Source organism: Anopheles merus, chromosome 2L, assembly GCF_017562075.2.
Source record: "Anopheles merus strain MAF chromosome 2L, AmerM5.1, whole genome shotgun sequence".
Classification (NCBI taxonomy): Eukaryota; Metazoa; Arthropoda; class Insecta; order Diptera; family Culicidae; genus Anopheles; species Anopheles merus.
The window spans coordinates 142,372-167,012 of record NC_054083.1 but is presented as its reverse complement, the minus strand read 5'-3'; the positions used below and the strand labels follow the sequence as shown (position 1 = coordinate 167,012).

General features: G+C 40.5%; 2 protein-coding genes and 1 long non-coding RNA gene across 5 annotated transcripts; all 3 read left to right on the top strand.

The window, feature by feature from the left end:
* Nucleotides 1–12,293: 12,293 nt before the first annotated feature.
* LOC121594722 lies at nt 12,294–15,951 on the top strand. Of its 2 annotated transcripts, none has more exons than XM_041918340.1 (5): nt 12,294–12,552; nt 12,613–12,762; nt 13,096–13,525; nt 13,590–13,897; nt 13,980–15,951. In XM_041918340.1, exon 5 carries the CDS (start codon nt 14,182–14,184, stop codon nt 15,247–15,249), a length of 1,068 nt encoding a protein of 355 aa, XP_041774274.1. In that variant the 5' UTR covers nt 12,294–12,552; nt 12,613–12,762; nt 13,096–13,525; nt 13,590–13,897; nt 13,980–14,181; the 3' UTR covers nt 15,250–15,951. Both variants share the same exon structure in this region, with proteins under 2 accessions (XP_041774274.1, XP_041774276.1).
* Nucleotides 15,952–19,510: 3,559 nt separating this feature from the next.
* Nucleotides 19,511–21,873, top strand: LOC121594719. The gene is made up of 2 exons (XM_041918338.1): nt 19,511–20,360; nt 20,425–21,873. Exons 1-2 carry the CDS (start codon nt 20,009–20,011, stop codon nt 21,684–21,686), a joined length of 1,614 nt encoding a protein of 537 aa, XP_041774272.1. The 5' UTR covers nt 19,511–20,008; the 3' UTR covers nt 21,687–21,873.
* A 179-nt stretch (nt 21,874–22,052) lies between these two features.
* On the top strand, nt 22,053–24,641 carry LOC121594734. 2 transcript variants are annotated; one of them, XR_006005013.1, is made up of 6 exons: nt 22,053–23,149; nt 23,211–23,355; nt 23,516–23,638; nt 23,766–23,938; nt 24,039–24,109; nt 24,258–24,641. It is a non-coding gene; the product is annotated as an uncharacterized LOC121594734 (long non-coding RNA). The 2 variants fall into 2 exon arrangements; XR_006005012.1 differs by having other exon boundaries at nt 24,018–24,109; nt 24,190–24,641.

Genomic DNA, 24,641 nt, shown 5'->3' with positions numbered 1-24,641 from the left:
AAACAATTCTGGCTATTTGGGTCATCACCGATTCTCCAGGGTGTCCTTCATGAGCTAAGTCCAGCATTATTTTGCGAAGTGTATCCGGCACTACTAATTTGTTGCCTTTAATAACCATTTCTCCAATCATTCCTAGCTCTCCTTTGAACGGGATGTATTGTTTAAGTTCTATTTCATTCCAACAACCCGAGCGTAGACTGTGTTTAACCTTGCCTAGTACTTCATCTATACTGGCTGCATTTTCTAATTCCTGGACGTCAATTGCTGCTGATTCCATTATTGCCCTTATCGTGTGATGTGTTTCTTCCTCGTATGGTTTATTATCTGTTTCCACTACTAGTCGTGAACATGGATCGGCAATATTATCACGACCTTTCCTATATTTCACCACATAGCTGAAAGATTGTAGCCGTAATAACCATCTTCCTATTCGAGCACAAGGACGAAATGAAGGTTTGAAAATGACCCCAGTGGCTTATGATCTGTTTCCAGTTCAAATTTACGCCCCAGTAAGTAAGGCCCAAATCGTTCTGTTTTATACGATCATAAAGGTTGCCGACCCCTGGGAACGAAGTGCCCTACTAGCAATGAGAATGAAAAAGTGTGCGACTTTCAGGCGAGGAGCATGTAGAAGCATGGGGAGACGGTTGAAAATACGCGGAATTACGCGGAGGCGCGAGCGTGTTTTGGTTTCTACACAGTTTTTGCACTCACACAATTACACATGTGTGAATGTGTGCGTTCACTTTCAGCCTGCGCGCTCAGTTTGGTTTTCTCGCAGCGGCATGCGGGTATCGGTGTCTCGCTCGCACTAGTGCAGCGAGTGTTCCTCTGTGCGCTCCCTTTCTTGCCACCACACGAAATCGTCAGTTCAGCTCAAGCGTTCGCCGTGAAAGCCCGAGCGCGTGTTAGCCTAAGTCCCGGGCGATCGAAGATTCGCTAAGTGTTGAAGTGTTGTGCACGTTGAAATGAAGCTGCGCTTTTCTTTCACCATTTATCTTAAATGTGTGATTTGCGCTGCTTTATTTCAATATTTGTTTACTGCATTGAACAGCAACAACGGTATTCATGCAGTTAGACGGCTATTTGAAATACGAAGATTTTTTTACATAATGAATGTGTGTGTTTTGAAGCAAGATTGTGTGGAGCTATGTATTTAAATGTGCTTTTATTTGCAATAAAAGTGATAAAATATAAACCAAGTTTGATGTGTTCAAGTTTTTGTTTTGATTCGGGTGCACCAAGTCCGTGTGAAGGAAAGCGCACAGCGCGCTACGAAAGAAACGAGCGGGAGGGGGTGTCAGTCCAACGCAGCGCAATTCGCTGGAATCAAGTGGGAGGGGGTACCAGTTCAGCTCTGCGCAAGCCGAAAGAAACGGGAAGGAAGGGGTATGATGAAACAGCGCGAGCGAGCGTTCTTTACAGCGAGAGCACCTCGTGTATTTTAAAGGCAAGCAAGAGAGCGCATTCTCTCCGTGGTAGCGCTCCATCCGCCATTTTTAATTTCGAGCCCAAAACAACGGACTTCGGATCCGATCTTGGGCCGGGCCCCCACCGCGTGTTACTACCTACCCCTCGCCTGAAAATTTCGTTCTCTTTGTCTGTCGGGATTTCAATCCGAAAAACTGGGAGAGAGTGATGACATGCGAGAGAGAATAAAACTAGAAACACGAGAGAGACCACACGAAGCGCTTTCGGGTTTTTTGCCTTCGCGCACATTTTGCTTAATGCGCGCGAAAAACCCAACCCAGCTAGCAAAGCCGAAGGCCTTTGTATGGGAGCCATCGCGCTCATCAAGGCTCACTTAGTCGCGCGCATAAAGCAAAATGTGCGCGAAGGCGAAAAAACCCGAAAGCGCTTCGTGTGGCCCTCTCTCGTGTTTCTAGTTTTATTCTCTCTCGCATGTCATCACTCTCTCCCAGTTTTTCGGATTGAAATGAGAATTTACTCTCTTGATTTGGTTGCGGCAGTCTAGCTGCTTCACACTCTTTATTATCTTCTTTTTGCAGTTCCCACAAGAGGATTCACACATGTGTTCTCACATACTTACATACACACACACGGTGGTTGGAAGCCTGGCGCGGCTGTTTTCAATTCTGTCTTTTCTTCTTTCCTCTTCACACCGCGCTGGAGCCCGTGGTGGTGCGCGTGTTCAGCCTGCTTGGTTAAGGAAAGATGTCATCAGATTTGACGCGCCTCAACCGCGGTGTTGTATGAAGGCATGTTGATGAAAGTACACAATTAATAGACACACTTTGTTAAAAAAATTACACTTGATTTAAAGATGTGACAAACTTACCTTTGTGCTCGAGGATCAATTGAACCTTGAACGCCTGTGCACACAGTGTCGCAATTTGAAGAGGTTTGGAGAACAGCTAGCGGTAGCAGCACACATCTGAAACATGTAAAGTGCAATGTTTTAATTAGAATAAATGTCACATAACACTAGACACTTAGAAAAGGACACTTACCGAAACAATTAGATGATAACAATTTGTCCTTCGCTAAAGCAGAAAGAACACCGGGGATGGCGCAGTATGGAAAGTGTTTCACGCAGGAAAAATAGTTCACGCAGCACACAAACACACACTCTCACGTCCACGGTTCAGAGCACACTGAAGTCGCTCTTTGGCTTGGATGGAAAAGAGCAAACACCCTGATGAGTGCGATGGAAGAAAATGACGTGTGTTCAACAGGGATGGGTAGAATCAAACACACGAAGTGTGCAGGAGAATTCTCTTCGTGTGGCAAGAGAGAATTGACTAACACCCTGATGAGTGAGAACGCAACAAACGTTGTGGAATGAAGAAACGGGATAGGAATAGTAAGCGAAGGCAGTTTGTGGACATGAGGGGGTAGAAACTGGGAGAAAAAAGCTTCGGTTGCTACTTGGGAAGTAGCAGAGCCGAAGTTGTTCAGAGATTTTTCTGTGTGCCAAAACGAGATGCCCTGTCTTCTCTCTCTAGATTTTGGACAGCAAACCGCCGCGCGTGTAGAGGTGTGTGCGTGTGACGAAAAACGATGGACGAAAAACGCGAGGAGCGGGGTCTGAAGTCTTTCGTTGGTCACACATACATGCATTTACCAGCGGATTGCGATACACCGTGTCTACCCATCTTTTTCGATCTACCATGATTTTTTCTGCTATCGCACTCATCCGGGTGTTAGGCATTCTCAGTCTGTCCAGAACTTTCGTTGTGCAAGGATGTGCGGGAGTGATGTGCGATTTCTTGTGTCCCCTACTTTCCTTGTTTACGTTTTGCGCAGTGTTGCTTCTTATTCCATTGTGGAATGATTTATCCTAGCTAACTTGTTGAGGTAAGTTTCTTGATCTCATATGTGCTTCAATGTACTAATTCAACTAATGCTTATCGGCTTCAAAGTTACAGGTGCATGCGCCATTCATCAACGCATACCTGTAGGCATCATCAACAATCTTCAAAGTTTTGACGGAAAGAAATTATTTTCCAGTTTTAAAATATTAAGGTAAGTGTTGCTCTCATCATATACGCAAAACTATCCAAAGTAATACGTACCCCCTCCTGGTACCTGGTACCCCCTCCCACTTGATTCCAGCGAATTGCGCTGCGTTGGACTGACACCCCCTCCCGCTCGTAGCGCGCTGTGCGCTTTCCTTCACACGGACTTGGTGCACCCGAATCAAAACAAAAACTTGAACACATCAATCTCGGTTTATATTTTATCACTTTTATTGCGAATAAAAGAACATTTAAATACATAGCTCCACACAATCTTGCTTCAAACCACACACATTCATTATATAAAAAAATCGTCGTATTTCAAATAGTCGCCTAACTGCATGAATACCGTTGTTGCTGTTCAATGCAGACTAGTGCGAGCGAGACACCGATAGCCGCATGCCGCTGCGAGAAAACCAAACTGAGCGTGCAGGCTGAAAGTGAACGCACACATTCACACATCCCGACAGACAAAGAGAACGAAATTTTCTGACGAGGGGTAGGTAGAAACACGCGGTGGGGGCCCGGCCCATGATCTGATCCGAAGTCCGTTGTTTTGGGCTCGAAATTAAAAATGGCGGATGGAGCGCTACCACGGAGAGAATGCGCTCTCTTGCTTGCCTTTAAAATACACGAGGCGCTCTCGCTGTAAAGAACGCTCGCTCGCGCTGTTTCATCATACCCCTTCCTTCCCGTTTCTTTCGGCTTGCGCAGAGCTGAACTGGTACCCCCACCCACTTGATTCCAGCAAATTGCAAATTGGGAAAGCAGCGCAAATCACACATCTAAGATAAATGGTGAAAGAAAAGCGCAGCTTCATTTCAATGTGCACAACACTACAAAACATAGCAAATCTTCGATCGCCCGGGACTTAGACTAACACGCGCGCGGCCTTTCACGGCGAACGCTTGAGCTGAACTGACGATTTCGTGTGGTGGCAAGAAAAGGAGCGCACAGAGGAACACTCGCGGCACTAGTGCGAGCGAGACTCCGATAGCCGCATGCCGCTGCGAGAAAACCAAACTGAGCGCGCAGGCTGAAAGTGAACGCACACATTCACACATGTGTAATTGTGTGAGTGCAAAAACTGTGTAGAAACCAAAACACGCTCGCGCCTCCGCGTAATTCCGCGTATTTCCAACCGTCTCCCCATGCTTCTACATGCCCCTCGCGTGAAAGTCGCACACTTTTTCATTCTCATTGCTAGTAGGGATGTGTAATTGTGTGAGTGCAAAAACTGTGTAGAAACCTAAACACGCTCGCGCCTCCGCGTAATTCCGCGTATTTCCAACCGTCTCCCCATGATTCTACATGCCCCTCGCCTGAAAGTCGCACACTTTTTCATTCTCATTGCTAGTAGGGATGAGAATTCACTCTCTTGATTTTAGGATCGCTCTCTCCTGGGGAACAAGCTAGCATGCTCTCTCGCTCTAACAAATGTTATTCTGTTAGGTAAAGCGGGAAAGCATGTTAACCATCTTTTTATTAGTATCGACGATGCCTTCGATCTCTTTCACACCACGCCGTCAAATCAACATGCTCTCCTCCTCTTTCAACCTAGCTCTGTCAGAGTCATACTCAGTTGGACAGAGCAAGAAAGCATATGGATAATATTGCATGGGGGCTTGATGTGCCTTTTGTTTTGCTGTTGCTGGTTCACGAGAAATCTATACCGGTGTTTTCGCTGGGCGTCCCTCGACAAGTTGAGATTTGGTTTGGCTGTGGAAGAAAATGATAATACAAAAATCTGAATTATTAAAACAGCGACAATTGTTGGTAAAGCATATGATCTAATATGAACAAGTTTTATAACACGGTAAGTAATCGAAGCTCACAATTTATGTGACGGTACAAATCAAAACAACAAGTAATGCGTTATGTTTCTGTTTTAGCCAAACAAATTGCTGGGTCAAGCCAGCAACCGCACAATAACAACAAATGTATACGGACCAACATCATTTATATCAGTGCCAGCGAATGGCATTGATCCGGTGGTATTGCCGCCGTTGTCAGTGCCAGTATCATCCGGAGTGGCTTGTCCACCCGTTAAGCTGACTGCGCCACTGCCACCTCCGCGCCCTTTATCCGTTCACACAGTTGAATATGTTGATACTGTGGTGCTGCCGCCGTTGGTGCCACTATAATCCGGAGTGGCTGTTCCATCCGTGAAGCCAGCAGCGTCGCTTACACCACCGCGCCCTTCATCCGTTCACACAGTGGAATATGTTGATACTGTGGTGCTGCCGCCGTTGGTGCCACTATAATCCGGAGTGGCTGTTCCATCCGTGAAGCCAGCAGCGTCGCTTACACCACCGCGCCCTTCATCCGTTCACACAGTGGAATGTGTTGATACTGTGGTGCTGCCAAGTACAGCAAAAAACAGGGCTGAAAAAAGTATTTATGCATCAAAGTCCGCACCAAGAAAAGCCAAACAAACACGAAACAAACCAGCGCCATCACCATCTGTTGCGAATGTAGGTTCTTCAGCATCCGCTGTTCTTTACTGTTCGACAAATCCACTACCTGGTTTACCCGGCATGTCGGGTATGCCATGTATGGAAGATTGTGGGCCATTCTCTCCTGAACCGTTTGAAGCAAAACGGAAATCTTCTGCAGTGGTTAAAAAGACGAAACATCTTTCTACAACGATGGTTAATATGGCAATGAATGATGCAGAGTTAGATTGCCTGTTAGTTGACGCGGATGACTCAACAAACTTCCCACCAATATCTCCAATGACCACCAATGCGTTTTATTCACCACAATTAGATAATGAAAGAACAGATTTAAACACTCCTCACTCTTCCTCGGCATTAAACGCTCCGGAAGCAATGATACTGCTTCGTGATGTTGCGACAAAGGCAGACACAAATATGCTGTTACGTGAGATACGGAATTTGCGTCAATACGTAGAGCATTCGGTGCAATCTGGCGTCATCGGTCCAGCAAATGTTACAACAACGGATGATTGAGCTTATAGCGATTTATACGATATAACGACAGTGAAATATGTGATAATGAAATCAAATGATGAAATTTACAGTTCCTATATACGATATATTATACTGAAATAATGTGATGATTAGAGTACAAAATAGTGAATAAATTGTTTGATGCACTTGACAGACATAAACTATTTGCTACATATATTTTATAATTTATACATGCTTACTTTTTTTACTCCATCGGTGCATCGCTGTATACCTTTGGCAGGGTGTGAATAAGCGGGGTAAAATGTGTTCGCCCGTTTTCACCAAGTGGAATTGCAACTAGTTTACAGAAAATTCTGCTCGGGTTTATATTAATTGTGGCTGTTGATGAGTCTTTAACGTTACATTCAAATGTATGCAAATATTTTGAAGAAACGGGGAAATTGTAAGTTGCCTTATTACGGCCCATGAATTTCTTTCCAGTTATTACAACAGAAGAAGTTACCTTCGCTGCCGAACAAAACTGAATAACTTCGTACTCTGTTGAAAGAAACCATCCATCTCTATTACCTTTCTTCAAAATATAATCATTCATTTGTAATGTAACGTTATCTCCGTGGCCTTCGATTTCATACAAAATTTTCATTGGTTCTGAAGCATAAAAATTGTCTAATTCGGACAGCCGATTAATTACATGCTCCAGATTTTTCCAACCACTTCTTAGCACGTTCTTCATTACCTGAAGAGCATTTTCAAAAATGTATGCTGACAATGTGCTGAGAGGGCCAAATTGCCTTACCCCTGCAGTAACATGTAGCAGGTTGTGAATATTGCTACTCACGTAACCCTCTCCGTAAATCTGGGCATAGTCGGTAACAAATTGTTCAAGAAATTTATCAGCAGTGTCCCATTGTCTTTTATAAGTGTTAGAAGAAAGAAATTTAACTGCGCAATGGAAAAGCATGAAGTGGATATATGCACCATTACTAATTCTACCTTTTAAAATGATAGGGGCAGCATAATGCAAAAAGGAACTATACTCAGAGTCCTTCCAAAACTTTAAATCGTCCAACCCGCGTAGCTTGCGATGGATCTCCGATGGCAAAACTATGCGTCTCAGCTCCGAAGATATTTCTTCTTTTACTTCATCAGACCACTTCTCAGCTCCCCACAAACCGTAATTCCACCCGTGCAGTAATTTTCGCTCAACACCAAGATGCATTAAATGTAGTTCTTCGGCGATAATAATTTGCTTTATCATATCCAAGCCATGTATATGAAGTAGTGGCGTTAGTTCCTTCTGGTGTTCTTTATAGTTACGCCTACGGAAATCCAAATCATTTTTTAGAGGAGCTTTGGTATCCGGGAAGCACATAGTCCGTGATATAGGATGGTGATAACCAACAACAGTGCATTTAAGACACCCATGTTTGCCATTGTGTGCTATAACGCCTTAAAAGAAAGTATAAAAATCATTAGTTTTTAATTACACGAATTTTTGCTTTACTAAACCATGTTCTTCTTCTTCTTCTTTGGCTCAACAACCGTTGTCGGTCAAGGCCTGCCTATACCACTAGTGGGCTTTGGCTTTCAGTGACTATTTGATTTCCTCCCCTAGCAGGATAGTCAATCCTACGAATGGCGGCACGGTCTATTTGGGGATCAAACCCATGACGAGCTGTTACTGTTAATTAAATGATTAACGTTAATCGATTATAAACAACCTGGCTTTATCCTAACCTACTAGCTTAACTTAAGTGACGAATAGATTAGTTTATATTTTGTAGCCCCTTCCGTGTAAAGCAATATAGAAGAAAAAGTTCTAAGGAGCGTTAAAAAAGATAAAACCAGAATCAATTTTTCCACCTTTATATTGGTCCCTTTGGTCCCCCCCCCCCCCCTCCACCTTTACACAAGCCTCTACATTGGTCCCTATTTCTTTATTTCTTCATTTATTTTAAGACAACAAATTACATACGCATCTTTATAGACCCCTTATATTGTTTTGTTTTTGTTTTACCTTTAATGCATGATCGTGCCGGTGAATCAGCAATCAGCGTACTTTTATTTTGACCGTTGTGTCATTATTTCCCACTGCAATACCTTTATCAATAAGATTATTAAATTCATCTACTAATGGACGAAGGTACTGCTCGAGCGAATCTGGTTTTTTCGATCCACAAAATATAGCCACAGTCATCGGTTTGACGCTTGGCATCTTATGGATGCTGGCCAGTATAGGCCAAAAAGATGTGCGGCCGCTTTTATGTAACGGTATGCCATCTATAGAAATATTTATTTCCAGTTCAGCATTGGGTGCTACCTGGTGGTTCCTAAACAAACAAAAAAAACTGATATATTGATCGAAAAGTACATGGGAATGTAACAACAACAAAACATCTTTATCATACAGATTTGAAAGATTCACTCCTGCAAAACTTCTTGTATAATAATTTTTCGTTTATGAATTATGATTTATTACAACAACTCAAAACAAGCAGTAGACAATCTAATCTAATACAGACAACAATCTAATAAAGTTAGTATATAGTTTGCAATAGTAAAATAAGCAACAAGTGATGAAATAGACAATCGCTAATAAAATTTCGAATGTCATACCATTGTACTTATCTAGTACTGTAAATTTGCGATCGTTTTTATCGCAGTGTCATGGGGTCTAACATTATTTAGCTTATTTCTACAATCTTACCTTAATCTTTGTTGAAGGCACTTTCCCAAACCGTTGTACCAATATTGCCCCCCAGCGACGTTCATAATATTTTTTGGTGCCGTGCTTGTCTTCAACAATGTCCGTACATCTTTCGGTAGCCGTATATCCGTCCGTTCTCGCATTATGTGCAACAATAAATTTAATGTTGAATGAGGCACATTGCACTTTAACGCCCAGTACCGAAAACAGTCATCCAAAGTATGAGCGTGGACATTAAACCCCGCTGTTATTAGTGGTTCGTTATCGTCCTCCTCGCTTGACCCGTCATCGGACGAAGCTGAAGATTCTCCCTCTAGAACTTCTTCGACTAGCGGGTCAATAGCTGAAATTTATTCAATTATTTTAATTAAATAGGTCAATTAACTGTTAGAGGTCTAGTCCTTTGCCTACACAGAATAGTCATTTCTGTGTAAAGGACACTATACTCGCCCGGCTATGTAGATGGTTTTAGCAGATGCTAAGGCTACTTGGATTAAAATGGTCAAAATATGTACACTGGTAATGAAATTGTTAAACATTGTTTATTTGCCATCTTACATAATGTATGAAACATTGAACTGGGTATCGCACATCAGGACAGCCCTTCATACGGGGGATCGGTCCATTCTAGGTTTGAACCTATGACAGGAATTTTATTGAGTTAATCGAGTTGACGAATATACCTGGGGACCAGTACTATTTATTATCAATCATATATTACTATTTTCATTTATTTTTGGTCCATACAGCTATCTATTTTCTTTGTCTGTTTACAATTGCTGCTTGTATGTTTGAAAGATTTAAGCATTCCTAATTTTTAAATCTAACACACTTGATGCATACAGTTCACGCTCGGTGATCCGCACTAGATCAAAAGCGGGTTATCGAATGGCGTTCTATTGTGTTTTTTTACCTTTTATGATTGTCTCAATTCATGTTATAATGATTGCATTACCTTTTATTTGTTTTATCAAGAAGAATTATAATAAAAAATAAAGATTATACAGTCCAAATTCACTGGTTGAACTTCGATTCCCTGCCAACTACTGAATATGTGCTTTTTAGTGGGCAAGTTTTTTCATAAATTTTTATTTCTCGGTAGACCATGAGATTTTTGTAAATATTATTATCATGTATTATCATTTTAATCATATTTCACTACCTTTGGAAAGCATTGTACTCAAAATATTTATTTTTTGTTGGTTGAGGAAGGACAGCCGTTTATAGTGTTTATATTATATTTTGTTGTTATGCTATCATTTGTATCTAACTAATATTTGACACAATACCCGTCGTCGATCTTTGGCTTGCTTCGCCGCTTATACATGTTAACTTTCTGCGATAAAATGGCAATTCTTCAGCAAAATGGCCAATTTCAGTATCCGATACAATCAGAGCGATCTTATAAAAAACTTGCAGCTCGCAAGCTGTATGCGGCTCTTTGCTACCAAAATAGCGATTTTTTCCGTCGTTTTTCCAACAATTTACAAAATTTTATGCTTGAATCATAAGCGTTACGAGCTTTTTTAATATGTCTCTATACAATTTTTCACACAATCTTGTGTCTTGTTTTAACATGCAAAGTTTGCCGATCACTTCTTCTTCCACTCCGCAAGCGACAGAAAAGTTAATAAAGTAATACACTGACACAAAACTAGCCCTTCTTGTACATAACGGTTTGTGTAGGTTTTGCGCAATTTAAACAGTGATTTATAATTTCTTTAACTGTACAAATCAAGACATCATAATCGTCGAACGTAAACTCTAAACACAAAATACACATTCATACACAGAAGCACAAACACACATATAATGTTTATATGATTCTTGTCGTTTCTATATAACATTTTACACATCACTTGACACAAAACTATATAATATTTATCAGCAACCACTTTACAACATTTATTCAAATAATTTACTACAAAAAAACAAAACATTTATGAAATTACCTACAGGTAATTGATGACCACTTGATTCACCTTCTTCAACCACCATTTCCCCTTCTGCGCGCTGATTTATCCGGTTGAAAAACTGCCCGGTTCGCTTCGATTTTTTCACCGATTGATCCATAGTAATCTGCATCAATGAATAATCAATGAATAAAACCTACCTTTGTGGCGTTTGTTTATAATGCATTTCCACTTGATTTGCGTGTTTCACAGTGATACAGGAATCAAAAATTTTGCAAGTGCCAGATGAATGCAATGGACGAAAACGCCAATGAGTCAGAGAGAGATGCAGAAGTTAACGGTGCTGAGAGAGCTGATACACTCGTTTTGCTAGGAGAAAAAATTCTCTCTAAAGTCACAGGCGCATGCGAAGGAAGAAAAAGCGCATGAGTGCGAGTGAGCTGGGTGAAGTCAAAAACACGAAGTGTGGAGGAGAACTCTCTTCGTGTGCCAAGAGAGAACCCAACGGTCACCAGCACTCAGAGATCCCTTGAATACAGGGTTTTCCATTCCAATTAACAACTGTCCACAGTCAACTAGCAATCCTCGATTTGAAAAACACGATTGTCTACCACTTACAAACAAGTCAAGCCGTTTTTGGTACACTGTCCATTTCAATTTCACAATTGTCGTCTTCGAAAACACACGTCTGATGCGGCACGGGTTGTTTTGGTTTTGGCTGGAACGTGTATCACTTGTGTATAAGAATTGAACCACGCTGTAAACAGGTCTTGATTGAATATGAGAATATGGAAAAGTTAAGCAATATGGACATGCTAAGCAGTTTTATCATTTGGTTTACGTTATTCTTAGAGCGTTACAGTTTTTAAGTTATTTTGGGACGTTGTAATTTTTTTTCATTTGCTACCAGTAAAAGCACGGATTAATGTAAAAAATTTTGCATTGTATTAAAAATTAAAATATATATAAAACTGCCTAACATGGCCATGTTGCTCAGCTTTCCCAACTTCAAGTGATACACGTTCCAGCCAAAACCAAAACAACCCGTGCCGCATCTGACGTGTGTTTTCGAAGACGACAATTGTGAAATTGAAATGGACAGTGTACCAAAAACGGCTTGGCTTGTTTGTAAGTGGTAGACAATCGTGTTTTTCAAATCGAGGATTGCTAGTTGACTGTGAACAGTTGTTAATTGGAATGGAAAACCCTGTAAGCGCTTGAATAAGAACTTGAATTGGCGAAATTACCCCGCGGTGCAAAATATGAGAACCCCACTCACGGATCTCAAAGTTGCAGTGTTTCTCCCTACCTTCGCGATATTTTTTACCCTTTTGGTCCAAGTTCTGCTTTGTCGCGCGATTACATTTGTTCTTACTCCATGGTTTGCTTGGTTTTTTGTTATTTTCTCGTGCGAACTCACTTCGTGCTGCTTCTTCTAGTCTTAGCTTGATTCTTGTTCACGAAGAAGTTGTTTTCACCGTGTGTTTTGACAGTTTAATTCTGTTCCATTTTTCAAAGCGGTAAGTTCGGTTTGCTGCATTCTCGTATTTATTAATAAAGTATACTTAAATCTATTTTAGAATAAACCATCATGTCTAAGCGTTCGAAACAGACGGGAAATTTTTATAAGAAGAGGGCTCGGTTGATGGATGAGGTCGAAAGGAATGTGGATGCATTAAACATCACGCTTGAAACGGCTTCGACTTCTGTTTGGCCGGACCTTGGAGTGGGTAAGTAGAAACAATGAAATTGAATGTTTCCAGCAATCTACGAACAAATCAGCTTAGCCACCGTTAGCTTAAAGAAAGTGATTAAAATAGTGTGTGTGTGTGTGTGTGTGTGTGTGTGTGTGTGTGTGTGTGTGTGTGTGTGTGTGTGTGTGTGTGTGTGTGTGTGTGTGTGTGTGTGTGTCTTGCGAGGGGGGAGTTAATTTCTTAAGGAAAATATCCGTTTTGTTGTTGGGTATAATCTGGAATTCAGGATCCATGTTAGGCGAGGTTTAGTCAGGTCCTTGGTACATACAAACCATCATTTTTAATATTCCCTTTTATTTTCATCTCTAGAAGTTACACCAGAAGATTTGGAATTGTTGTTTGCAGGATGTAGTTCGGCAGAGCCAACAACATCTACCACTACAACAACATCGAACGCAACCACAACATCGAACGCAACCACAACATCGAACGATTTTCATGAATTTGAAGATATCTATGATTCGGCAGATGTTGTGACTGATGCCAATGATCGCTTCGAATTCATGAAAAAATTGAATTTGAAGGATGCACTTGTGCATCTTATCATTCTTGGCCGTGCCTCATGTTTTTTAACAGAAGGCTTCCTTGCCATCTTAAGGAAGTTCTTTAAAGCTAAAGTCCCTAAAACAAAAAGAACTTTGCTAAAAACTGAAGCCGATATTAAATCAGAAATTACACCAATTAATGGGGGTAAATTATGGTACCGTGGCATAGAAAAAGTGCTTCTTAAATATTTTGAGTAAGTATTTTTCAAACATATTGGTACTAAATGAAATTTCTCATTCGATGTGTGTATATTACAGAGATATTGATCCTGAACCGGACATATTTACCATCGATGTTTCTATCGACGGGCTTCCACTGTTTAGAAGTTCCCGTAAACAGCTTTGGCCAATACAAATAAGGGTGGTCGAATTACCAAAAGTTCCACCATTTGTCATTGGAACTTATGGAGGCCCGAAGAAACCCCATAGTATTGGAGAATTTTTGAATCCTTTGCTGAAGGAAATAAACGATCTCCAAAAAAGAGGCCTTCAGTTTAAGCATAAGTTGGTGCCAATGGTTCTTCGGGCTTTTATTGCAGATTCGCCGATGCGGGCCACTTTGAAAGGTATGTTTATGATTTTACTAAGGAAGTAATTATAGCTTCCATACCATATGCTTCACCAACTTTTCCATCCGTATATTTGCAGCTACAATGAATTTCAATGCCAGACATGGATGCTTGAAATGCACATGTGTTGGGACAACTATTCAGGTTGGACCTAATAAAAAAAAATTATTTTAGATTCCATCGATGCACCTCCACGCACGAACGTTGGATTTAGGCAAAGAGATGACAAAGCTCATCATAAAGAATGGTGCAGTCCTTTGGAAGCCATCGATGACTTTGATATGGTCGAAGGAATGCCAGTGTCCGACAGGTTGCATTTATTGGATGAGGGAATATTTCAAAAAATACTAGTAGGGTTTTTGAACAACACTTTCGAACTATTAGGCCATATTTATCCTCGTCAGAAGGAAGTAGTATCTGCCTATATAATCAAAATTAGGCTTCCCTATGAAATACCTCGTAGAATCCGGTCCCTTGATGAAATTGCGCAATGGAAAGCTACAGAATACCGTATCTTCTTCCATTATTTAAGCGTAGTTATACTAGAAGATTTTTATCAATATGAAGGTTCATTTAACCATTTTTTGATGTTATTTTCTGCGATAACAATATTTTCTTCAAGGGCCCATCAACAATATTGGTCTCTGGCAAAAATAATGTTGGACGAATTCTTTAGACACTTTGGGAAATATTATGGACGGTCTAACATAACCAGCAATGTTCATAACCTTCAGCATGTTGCTCATGAAGTTGAAAAGCTTGGGCCTCTGGATTTATATTCCGCATACGATTATGAAAATAATTTAAGATTTATTAAGCAAGACGTAAAATCAGGCACTAATATAGTTGAACAAGTAGCTGGTCGTCTAACCGAACGCAGTCAAGTAGTAAAAGCCAAAAACATCGCGAAACTTATATACCCGAGACTTAGACCAAACGGCCGTTTCTTTATTACCGAGGATTTTTCCCTTCACACACAGTTCCAGAACCAATGGTTTTTAACTGAAGAAAGGAATATTATTAAATTTGTAAAAGCAAAGAAAGATGCTTGTGATTCCTTTATAATTGTTGGCGATTTAATCGAATCATGTGAGGAACTTTTTAATGTAGTGTCTGATGAGGACAATGTGATAACAGATATACATTTATCATCGACTGAAATTTGTATCTACAAAGTTAAGCTTAATGTTCCTACAATAAGGGTAGAGGTCCCCTGTACATCTGTGCTATGTAAGCTCGTTCCAATTTTTAAACCATCGCGGTCTTTATTGCAAATGCCTGTAAGGACAACACCCCAGCCAAATTCAATAGCTTTATTTCCTTTGTTACACACGTTTAGGAACGCATAATATGTAAAATAGTTTATTAAAAATTATTCAACAAAAAACAAGTCGTTTATTTATTTACTAATCGTGATTTTAACTTTAATAAATGACATGATTTTTATTAATTTAAAATTTCAGTTAAATAAATAACTTTGGTTTTTGCGGCACCGCATCGAACTCAAAATAGAAAAGAGCTTATGGGTACCAACTGTAAAAGTAAACGAACAAACATGTTTCAATAGTTCACGTATATTTAACTAAACATTATTTATAGAGCCCAGGTCTATTCCATCTCTTATAAAACTAATATGTTCCTAACAAAGTAATAGTCAACAATACTAAAATAACTTAACTAGTTCGTTTGTTTTTTGTTTCGCTTGTGCGCTTTATGCACTACGCTTTTAGTTATTCCTCTTGTTAAGCTTGCACTTTTTGCATTACTAATTTTGTTTTTTAATAATTGCTCGACATCTTTTTCTGTTGTCTGGGCACCTCCTACCCGTTTGAAGACTTTCAGAATGTTTCGGTATGCCACTAACGCTACCTTTTCCGAGCCATTTCGCGAAACACCTCTCCAATTGCACTGTACCACAAACTTACGACAGAACACATCGTAAAATGATTCGTGAATCCTTTGAAATTTATCTGTTGATTGCATTTGTGCTTTTAACCAATTTTGTAACGCTTCTGCATTAGATGTTAATGAAAGACTGGACTCTAAACTGTCCAGTTGTTGCTTGTTGGTAACGACCGCAGGATGAAACATCGGTCGCTGGACAGTGCTTTCTGTTTCCAGATTAGTTTCGTTGCTTCTTTCCTTAAATGCATTCGTATTTACAATATCCTTTATTGCAACAGAAATGCCAGCCACCACCGTGGTCATTCGTGCCGTTTGTACAAGATTTGCTTGTGTAGCAGATTTGATAAGCTGCAACTCCTGCAAAATGTTTTCTCCAGGATTGTTCGCCATTTTGTTCTTGACTGTAACATTACCAAAATATTAAATGGAAATATTTTAACAATTTGTGGTAACTATTTACTTTTGTGAACTAAATTATCGTTTAACTAAGCGTATTGTAATCGCAAAATTTAAGCAGTCCACAATCTGTTTCGGCGTACATAAACAAGTGCATTCACGTTTGAATCTTCAACATAGAATGGAAAAGGTTTTGCATGAAAAACAGTCAACCTTATGTCATATAGAGGCTAAAAATAATTCAAGTGAATATTTTCTTGGAGATTGTTAAATTATTTCGCCGTAAAGTTATAATTTAAAACATATATTTATTTCTGATTTAAATATAATTTAAAATAATGACGACAATGCCCTTTTTCAAATAGTTTTAGGCTTTAAAAAGAAATATAACACACATACACCATCAATAATATTGACATTATGGCTGCTGTCACAATTATTGACCGACCTGTCTCAAAGCAATGTTAGCGCGTTTGACAGTTCAATCATTGTTGGTGTTTGCAGCAGCCATGGCGAGCAAAAGAAATCTGTTAGCCAAAAAAGTTGTCTTTACAAGGCAAAATAGCTAGTTCATGTAAGTTTAATTGTAATATAATGTCCCATTAAGTATTTTTTAACAGGTGTGTCGCAAATTCTAAGCGTGATGTGAATAACAAGACGAAAAAAGGATCCTCGAAATTGCTCAACATCTAGCAATCAACAGCACCATGGTATGTTGGAAAATGTCTTTCCCGATTGTGTTTATTTCCTAATTTGTTTGGGTTATCTATTCTAGCTTCACTGCATTACCAATAAATGCATTTATTCTACGCTGTGCCATTCAACTATGGTGTAAAATACTTCATGAACACACGGAGGAAATCATCACACGAAGAAGTGCCGGTACAGAAGGAAAAAGGCCCCCGAAAGAGTGATAAATTAGTCGATGAAGTGAAGATTATTATTATAATGCGTTGTAAATTGCTTATTGTTACGTTAAATGTTAAAATATATCCCTTTTTTTGAAACGATGGAGTGTTTCATTTTGCATTTGGGGCTAGGAGCGGATGGTCCGGGGTAGGAAACGAACGAAAAAGCGGGGAAAGGGGGGGGCTGGGCACTCAGAGACACTCAAAATCACTCATCGTCACTCAAAATCATGTCGCGCGCTTGCTTAACCGCCGTCTTCCTTTAAGCAATCGTTAAGCAAAGGTTAAGCAAACGTGTGACGCGATTTCGCGTCGCGGGGTATTCAAGTGATCCGTCCCCAACGGTCAAAAGCCGAAGATTTTATATTGACCTTTCACTTTTTCTATCTGTCTCTCGCTCTAATTTGAGCGATTTTCCCCTGATGAGTGTCCCCGAGCCTCCTCGTGTGGTTGTTGTTGTTGGAGATGGAACCCGAAACCCCTTCGTGCGCTCTCCAAATCAGACGAAGAGCAAAACCGAGTTTTTTTTGCTTGGCTGAAGCGAACGAGAGAAACAGCGATGATGAAAAAAGTGTGCTATGAAAAAATCTCATCCTAACGAGCACGCGCCAACATTTTAGCCATGAGAGTGTATGTGTGAGGTAGGCATATTTTGGATTGTAGTGGTGCTACGTTTCTGCTGTCAAACTTTTTGTCATTCTGTGTGGTTTACCAAGTGCCAAGTGCAAGTGTTCGTCAAGTGTGTTAGAAAAGTGAGTTAGAAAAGTGCAAAAATGTCGCAAAACTGCAGCCAAAATGGGCATTTTTATGCAAAGTGTCGTAAGCTCATGGACGAGATTGAGCTCTCGTACCAGGAGGCTCTGCAAGAGGCAAACGATGGGTTTGTCCCGCTGCCAAACATGGGTAAGTAAAAAAGTGAGTGGTTATTTGTCAGTGCATACCATGTTATATTATTTAATATTATATAAAATGTGCAGTATAATTCAGTGTAAAATAATTCTGTGTAAAAGCGGTCGGACCGGTCTAGTGGTACATTCGTCAACTTATACAACTTCACAACATGCCCGTCATGGGTTCAAGTCTCGAATAGACCGTGCCCCCATACGTAGGACTGACTATCCCGCTACGGTAGCAAAAAAAAAGTCTCTGAAAGCCAATGCCACTTCACTAGTGGATACAGCCAGGCCTTGATCGGCAGCGGTTGTAGTGTCAAAAGAAGAAGAATTCGGTGCATTGATTTAAGGGCACCAAAATAAAAATTTCTATGTGCGAATCGGTGCAAGAAAAAAAAAACATATTATCATACCCGGGATATATGTGCGTGTGTCAAAAAGCCGCGGCGTGAAAAACGGAATGAGACAAAAAATGTGCGAATCAATTGCATTATATTTTGTATTTATAATCGTCCTACAATTTCCGTCAATTCGGTGTTCAGTGTGGTAAATGTGTTAAGTGTTCAGTGAATGTGTAAAAATGTGTTTCAAAAGGGCGGTCCTGTGGTACAGTCGTCAATTCGCTCGACTTAACAACATGCCCGTCATGGGTTCAAGCCACGTATGGACCGTCCTTCCGTAGCCGGACTGACTATCCGGCTGCGTGGTACTAATTATATATCAAAAACTTAAATAGTCCATCATGACCGCGCAGGTCGCGGACGTCAAGTAAAATATGAAGAAGTGTTTCAAAACAAAACAAAAATTAGTTTTGAAAAAACATTATTCATTTAATGTTGCCGCTAGTCGTCAAGAGCACGACCTATGAACATGCCCGTCATGGGTTTAAGGACCGCATGAGCCGAGCATCCTATAAGCAGGGCAGGGCTAATTGTGTTGGACAAAAAAAAATAAATAAAAAAAGGCTTAGATAAGTGGCTAAGAGCAGTAGCGCAGGGTAAGAAAAGTGGTTCAGACTGGCAAAACGGATAAGGTTTCCACAGGTTCACCATGGCAAATGCCACAAGACCGGACGTGAATCGATTCTTGACTATCCGTACGAAACCAGAACTGACTATCCTGCTTCTCATACCATAAATTCTAAAAAGCCTTTAACATATAATTGCGGTTGACAACCATCCAAGTGTAAATTAAAAACCGTGCGATCATGATCAAATACATTATTTGTTGCACTGGTCAATCGGGCAAAAATTGGTCCGTTCCTATTATTGCAGGTAGCCATTGTAGTGTGGCGACGGGAAAACACCGAATCAACAATTCAAATGTTGGATCGGAAAGCAGAAAACAAATATTCGATAATACAGCGTTCATCATATAAACTATATTCGTACTATAATTCGAATAAATAAATTTTTAAAAAATATGTACACACAGCAAGTGATTTGTTTCCTTATTAACCAAATCCGAATTTAACAAGTTCGAAAGAAACGTTGTATTTGTTTTACATGTCTTTTATTTAATTATACTGTTGATTATAAATTATCTTCCCAATAAAGACTTTTCGGATGACGAAACGGTTCCGGAAGTGCCGCAAGGCCAAGCTACGACATCAAGCACTGCCGGAACAAGTGCTGAAAACGTCGCGGATGATGCTGATGATTTCGACCACGGGGAACATTATCCGAACGGGGAGGACAGCGACGATTTTTATCACGGCGCTTCCGATGAGAATGACTCTTATGAGATCTTTGACCATCTAAGTTTGTTGGATTGTCTTAGATTCTTTGCAATTAAGAGTCAGCTCCCCCGTTCGGTGGTCAATATGCTACTGGCGATCCTACGGAAGAAGGTAGATGCCACTCTTCCAAAAGATAGCCGGACTTTGGTGCGAACACCTCCCCGTCCTGCTGGCAGCATTTATAAAATCGGGGGAGGTGACTTTTGGTACGGAGGATTATCGCCAGTCCTGACCAAGTATTTTCAGTAAGTATGTTATGTTTTGAGTTATGTTTCAATTGCTACAAAAAATCCTTTATATTATTATTTATAGAAACATCGAACCCCGAGACGATCCTTTCAAGTTAGACGTATCGGTCGACGGGCTACCGCTACATAAGGGTGGGCCGACCCAGGTTTGGCCTATTCTGGTGAAAGCGGTAGACTTGCCTAAGCTTCCACTCATGTTGGTGGCCGCATATAGTGGCCATACAAAGCCGTCAAGTGTGGAAGAATTTTTGCGGCCGCTAGTGAATGATTTTAATATCATTCAGCGAGGAGGCTTGACCATCGGCGATAAAACGTTGCAGTTTCGGGTACGCAATTTTATCGCTGATACACCGGCTCGAGCGTTCATATTAGGTAACGAAATAAATAACATTATCGTAAATAATTTAGCTAAATACAATATATATTTTATTTTTAGCAACGACGAACCACAACGGATACGACAGTTGTTTAAAGTGCACTTGCCATGGCGAGTGGTGTGAAGAGGGAAAAAAAATTATTTTTGATTCCGTCGATGCTCCCCTTCGTACGGACGAAGGGTTTCGTGGTAGAGTCATATTGAACCATCATCAGGAGTGGCGTACACCTTTAGAAGAATTAGATAATTTTGATTTAGTCGACAACGCTCCCACTTCGGAGCGTGAACACCTGTGTGACGAGGGGTGTACACGTTTCATGCAACGGGGATTTATGTTCGGCAAATTTCCCCGTAATAAAAAGTGGACACCTCTCCAAATGGAAGCTGCGTCTAAATTTTTAATGCAGACAAAGCTTCCTACTGAGATCCATCGATCATTTCGGCTTCTCAGATATCACGCCTTTTGGAAAGCTACCGAGTGGCGTAGCTATCTACATTATGCATCAGTTGTGGTTCTGAAGGACCTGGTTGATCCAATCGCCTATGGTCACTTCCTGCTCTACTTTAGTGCTGTGACAATTTTTTCGACCAAATTTCATCAGCACTTGTGGCTCCGTGCACGAGATTATCTTCGCATATTTGTGAAGAATTTCGGCCAAGTCTACGGTCGAAAATATTTAACAAGCAACATCCACCTTCTCGTTCACATTTATAAAGATGTTGAAAAATTTGGAGCGCTCGACGATTTTTCGGCCTACGCAACAGAAAATTTTTTGCAAAATTTTCCACGCTGGGTCCGAGCGGGCACGAAATGTGTGGAGCAAATTGCAAACAGATCAAGCGATCTAATGAGCCTTGATCTGGTTGCTACCCCGCCAGCTCCACAGTATCCGATGTTGAAGGCAAATGGTGTCGGTCTACATGTGACCGCCGATTTTGTCTTACTGCCAAAATTTCAAGACCAATGGTTTTTGACCAAGGACAATGGCATAGTTAAATTTTTGAGTGCGAAAACATCAGGCTCGCACGATATCACCGTAGTTGGGATCCGGTTTTTAACCATGGCCGCGCTTTACGAGATCTCAGCAGAAGGCGGTGTTATTGCACCAATGTCTTCTGCTGAGATCCACGTTTACCAAACGATGGAAAACGCGCCGGCTGTGGTGGTGGAGGTTCCATGGACTGCAATCAGATGCAAAATGGTTGCAGTGAAGCAACCCACGCGTCCTCTTAATCTCCCTCCCATTGATCCTTCACCAAACTCAACAATTCCTTCCGCCATAGCCTTTTTTCCTCTTCTCCACACCTTTATTCCTGATTAATTTCCTCCCTTCAGTCGAAAACATTTGCCTCCTCGACACCCTCGAAGACGACGTGTGGTTGCACATGGTAAGTAAAAAATTCATGAAATTGCATAAAGTAGCTGGTCTAATTTTTCCTCTTGTTACAGGTAAACTTCCACCGAAACTCCGGATAATTCGTGCCCATCCATCTGTGATATGGACGGGAAGGTGGACAAAGCTTACATTAAGGGGGGGGGGGGGGGGGGGGGGGGGACGACGACCTTTTTAACAGCACTACGGGCAATGTTAGGACATGTTTGCCGTGCTGGACACTGCGTATCCGTATCAGGCCTCCTCCAGGCGAGCTGCCTTTTCCCCGTGGTTAATGGAACAAAGCGGGTTGGGGTTTTGTTTTGTGTGTTTGTTTTTTTGCACAATCAAATATAAATTGTGCTTTTTTTCTGTTGGCCTGTTATATGAAAGGCAGGCAATGGCTCATGCGGCTGACATGGCACCTAGTTTTTATTTTCCTTTTTTTTAACTGTATTGATTTTTTTATAGGTTAGTTTAAGTTTAGGTTGAATTTTCTTTTCTTTAGGTTGAGTAAGTAGGTTTAAGATGTAATTTTGCGTTTACATTTAAGCTTACTTCGATCTTTTTAGTAGTAGTAGTAGTCTTAATCTTACAATAGTATCTGTAGTGTGAATTTAGATTAGATTGATTGAACTATTTGTATACCTGTAGGACCATAGTTGGTTGCCAGTGGAAAGGAATTTTTCTTCTATTTGGCGGAACGATCAGCACGTTCCGTTTATTGTATATGGCATAGCTACGGCTTACGAGGCTTATAAAGTCTTTGCTACGAGTAGGTCAGTCCATACGGGGCTTGAACCATAGAATGATGTGTTGTAAAATATAGCCAGTGAATTCGTTTTGCTATTTACTTCAGCATCAATTTTTTTTGGTAAACATACCTTTCCACGTCATCTAAATTCGTTCATTTTTGCTTAGCCATGACAAAGAACCATAGTTTAGTCGAAGTAAGGTTTTAACCTTACAATTGAGTAACATATATAACATATATGTATAACATATATAACATGTATAACATAAAATATAAAATAATACACACAAAACTTAGGAATTCTCTTGCGTAGATCACACTAGAGAGCATTTAGTTATGTAAAGTTGATTACTACACACGGATGGCTGATGATAAAGCTTTTCATAGGAAGTATATGTTGTGCAATTTGAGCAAAAAAAAAACAATTGCATTTTATATAATGTGCATATAACCTAAATGGCTAATTGCCCTGATGCCAGGATATGTAACATGACAAAGCCTCAGTTATATTACTGTATACCCAACATCAACTTTTGCGTTAAACCGTGTAATCGACATAACAATAGTAAAAATAGCAATGCAGATTATAAAAACTTTTTTGAGCATCACATCCGCAAACGACGTTAGCAAACAGGCACGGCAAACACTTCACAAAAAGGTAAGTTTATTGGTAAGATATGATTGTTACCATTTCTAACGTTATTATTTGAAATTTACAGAACACAAAATGCACAGGCACAATGCTACCGTCAGACACACTAACCTATGTACATCAATTCTACAACAAGATGGTATACTGTTTGGTGGAACCACACAAGAAGGACCTTCGCATCGTTAATACTTGCGACACGCGAACTCATCAAGGTAAGAAAACATTATATGCATTAGTTTTACGCACTGCATTAGTGCACCGTTTTATGGTAATTGTTTTTCATCCTTTAGTCTAGTGCATAGTCAATGATGGACACAATGTTAGTTAAATTCCCATTTTTTTAATTAATGTTTATTTTCTTTTTAATTCAAGAGCTGCTCAAAAGCGATGATGCCGCAAAGAAGACAAAGCGAAGGAAAAAAGCAAAGAAAGACAATATTGAACATCGATTATCACTCAGGTGGACTGAAGGAAGTGCAGTGAATAACTATGAAGGTAATTTAATTATTCTTTTTATTTCGTTTACAAACAACACTCTTGCGCATGTTCTTGCAAGCAAGGCGGCTCTTGGAATTACGCAATTTTGATTTTAAAAATAATTGCGCCCTTTTCAACGTTACAGTTTCATTTGAAGTTCGACCAACGGCCATTAGAAGGTGATGGACATGTTTGTACCGGTACATTGGAATCTTCGGACCATTTGCTCCTCCGCCCAGCCAACTGCACTTGCAAAGGAAGGGGGCGCTAAACAGCTTCAACACTGCTTCGTGCATTCGATTGTCTGGAGTATTCGAAGTAAGAGAATTCGATATTCTTCTAGCTGTAGCGATAAATACATTTTTGTCGCTCAACATACTTTCAAAATTGTCTAAAGCTTCTATGTTTTCTATTTCAGCCGGTCTAGGTGTTTCATCAACTTCATCTATTGTAAAACAATTTGAATTACTCGCGGGGCAATTTGGACAGGTAAAAGAGCTATTCAAAACATTCTTCTGGATAATAGCTTTCGTTAACTTAAACAAATGCTTGTTTTGTTCTTGTAATAGATTTAACAATGTGTCCAGCTGTGTGCAGCATGTACTACAAATTACCCTTTCTTCCGCACATCCACTAGGAGCACCGGTTCTGTGGTGCAACTCTATTGAGGATGTTGCTGACGGTAGCTGGAGCGGTGCTTCAACCGGATGAGAATCCTGTATGGCCTCAATACACGGATCAATCGAGGATATTTCGACAGTGGCCAATGGAGATGGTTGACGTTCAGCAACGCTGGGTGCAATCGCCGTGCGGTTGCTTTCCACAGCAGCTTTTATAGAAACGCCATCGAAAAAGGCTAGCGGAGGAGCCTCACGGACGTCAACGCTAGAAACTGTCTCCGTGGGATGTTTTTCCACAGCTCTCTGCCGATTTTCAGCTACGTCAATTGTCAACGGAGATGGTTCACGGACGTTAATGTTGGACACCGGTACCGTGCAATGATTAACAGATTGTGTTGTTC

Excerpts from the sequence above, each read along its gene's own strand:
- LOC121594722 (XM_041918340.1), top strand. The coding sequence starts at position 14,182 with ATGGTCGAAGGAATGCCAGTGTCCGACAGGTTGCATTTATTGGATGAG.
- LOC121594719 (XM_041918338.1), top strand. The coding sequence starts at position 20,009 with ATGTTTCAATTGCTACAAAAAATCCTTTATATTATTATTTATAGAAAC. Across the intron at positions 20,361-20,424 it reads GGCTCGAGCGTTCATATTAG|CAACGACGAACCACAACGGA; the intron begins GTAACGAAATAA and ends TTTTATTTTTAG.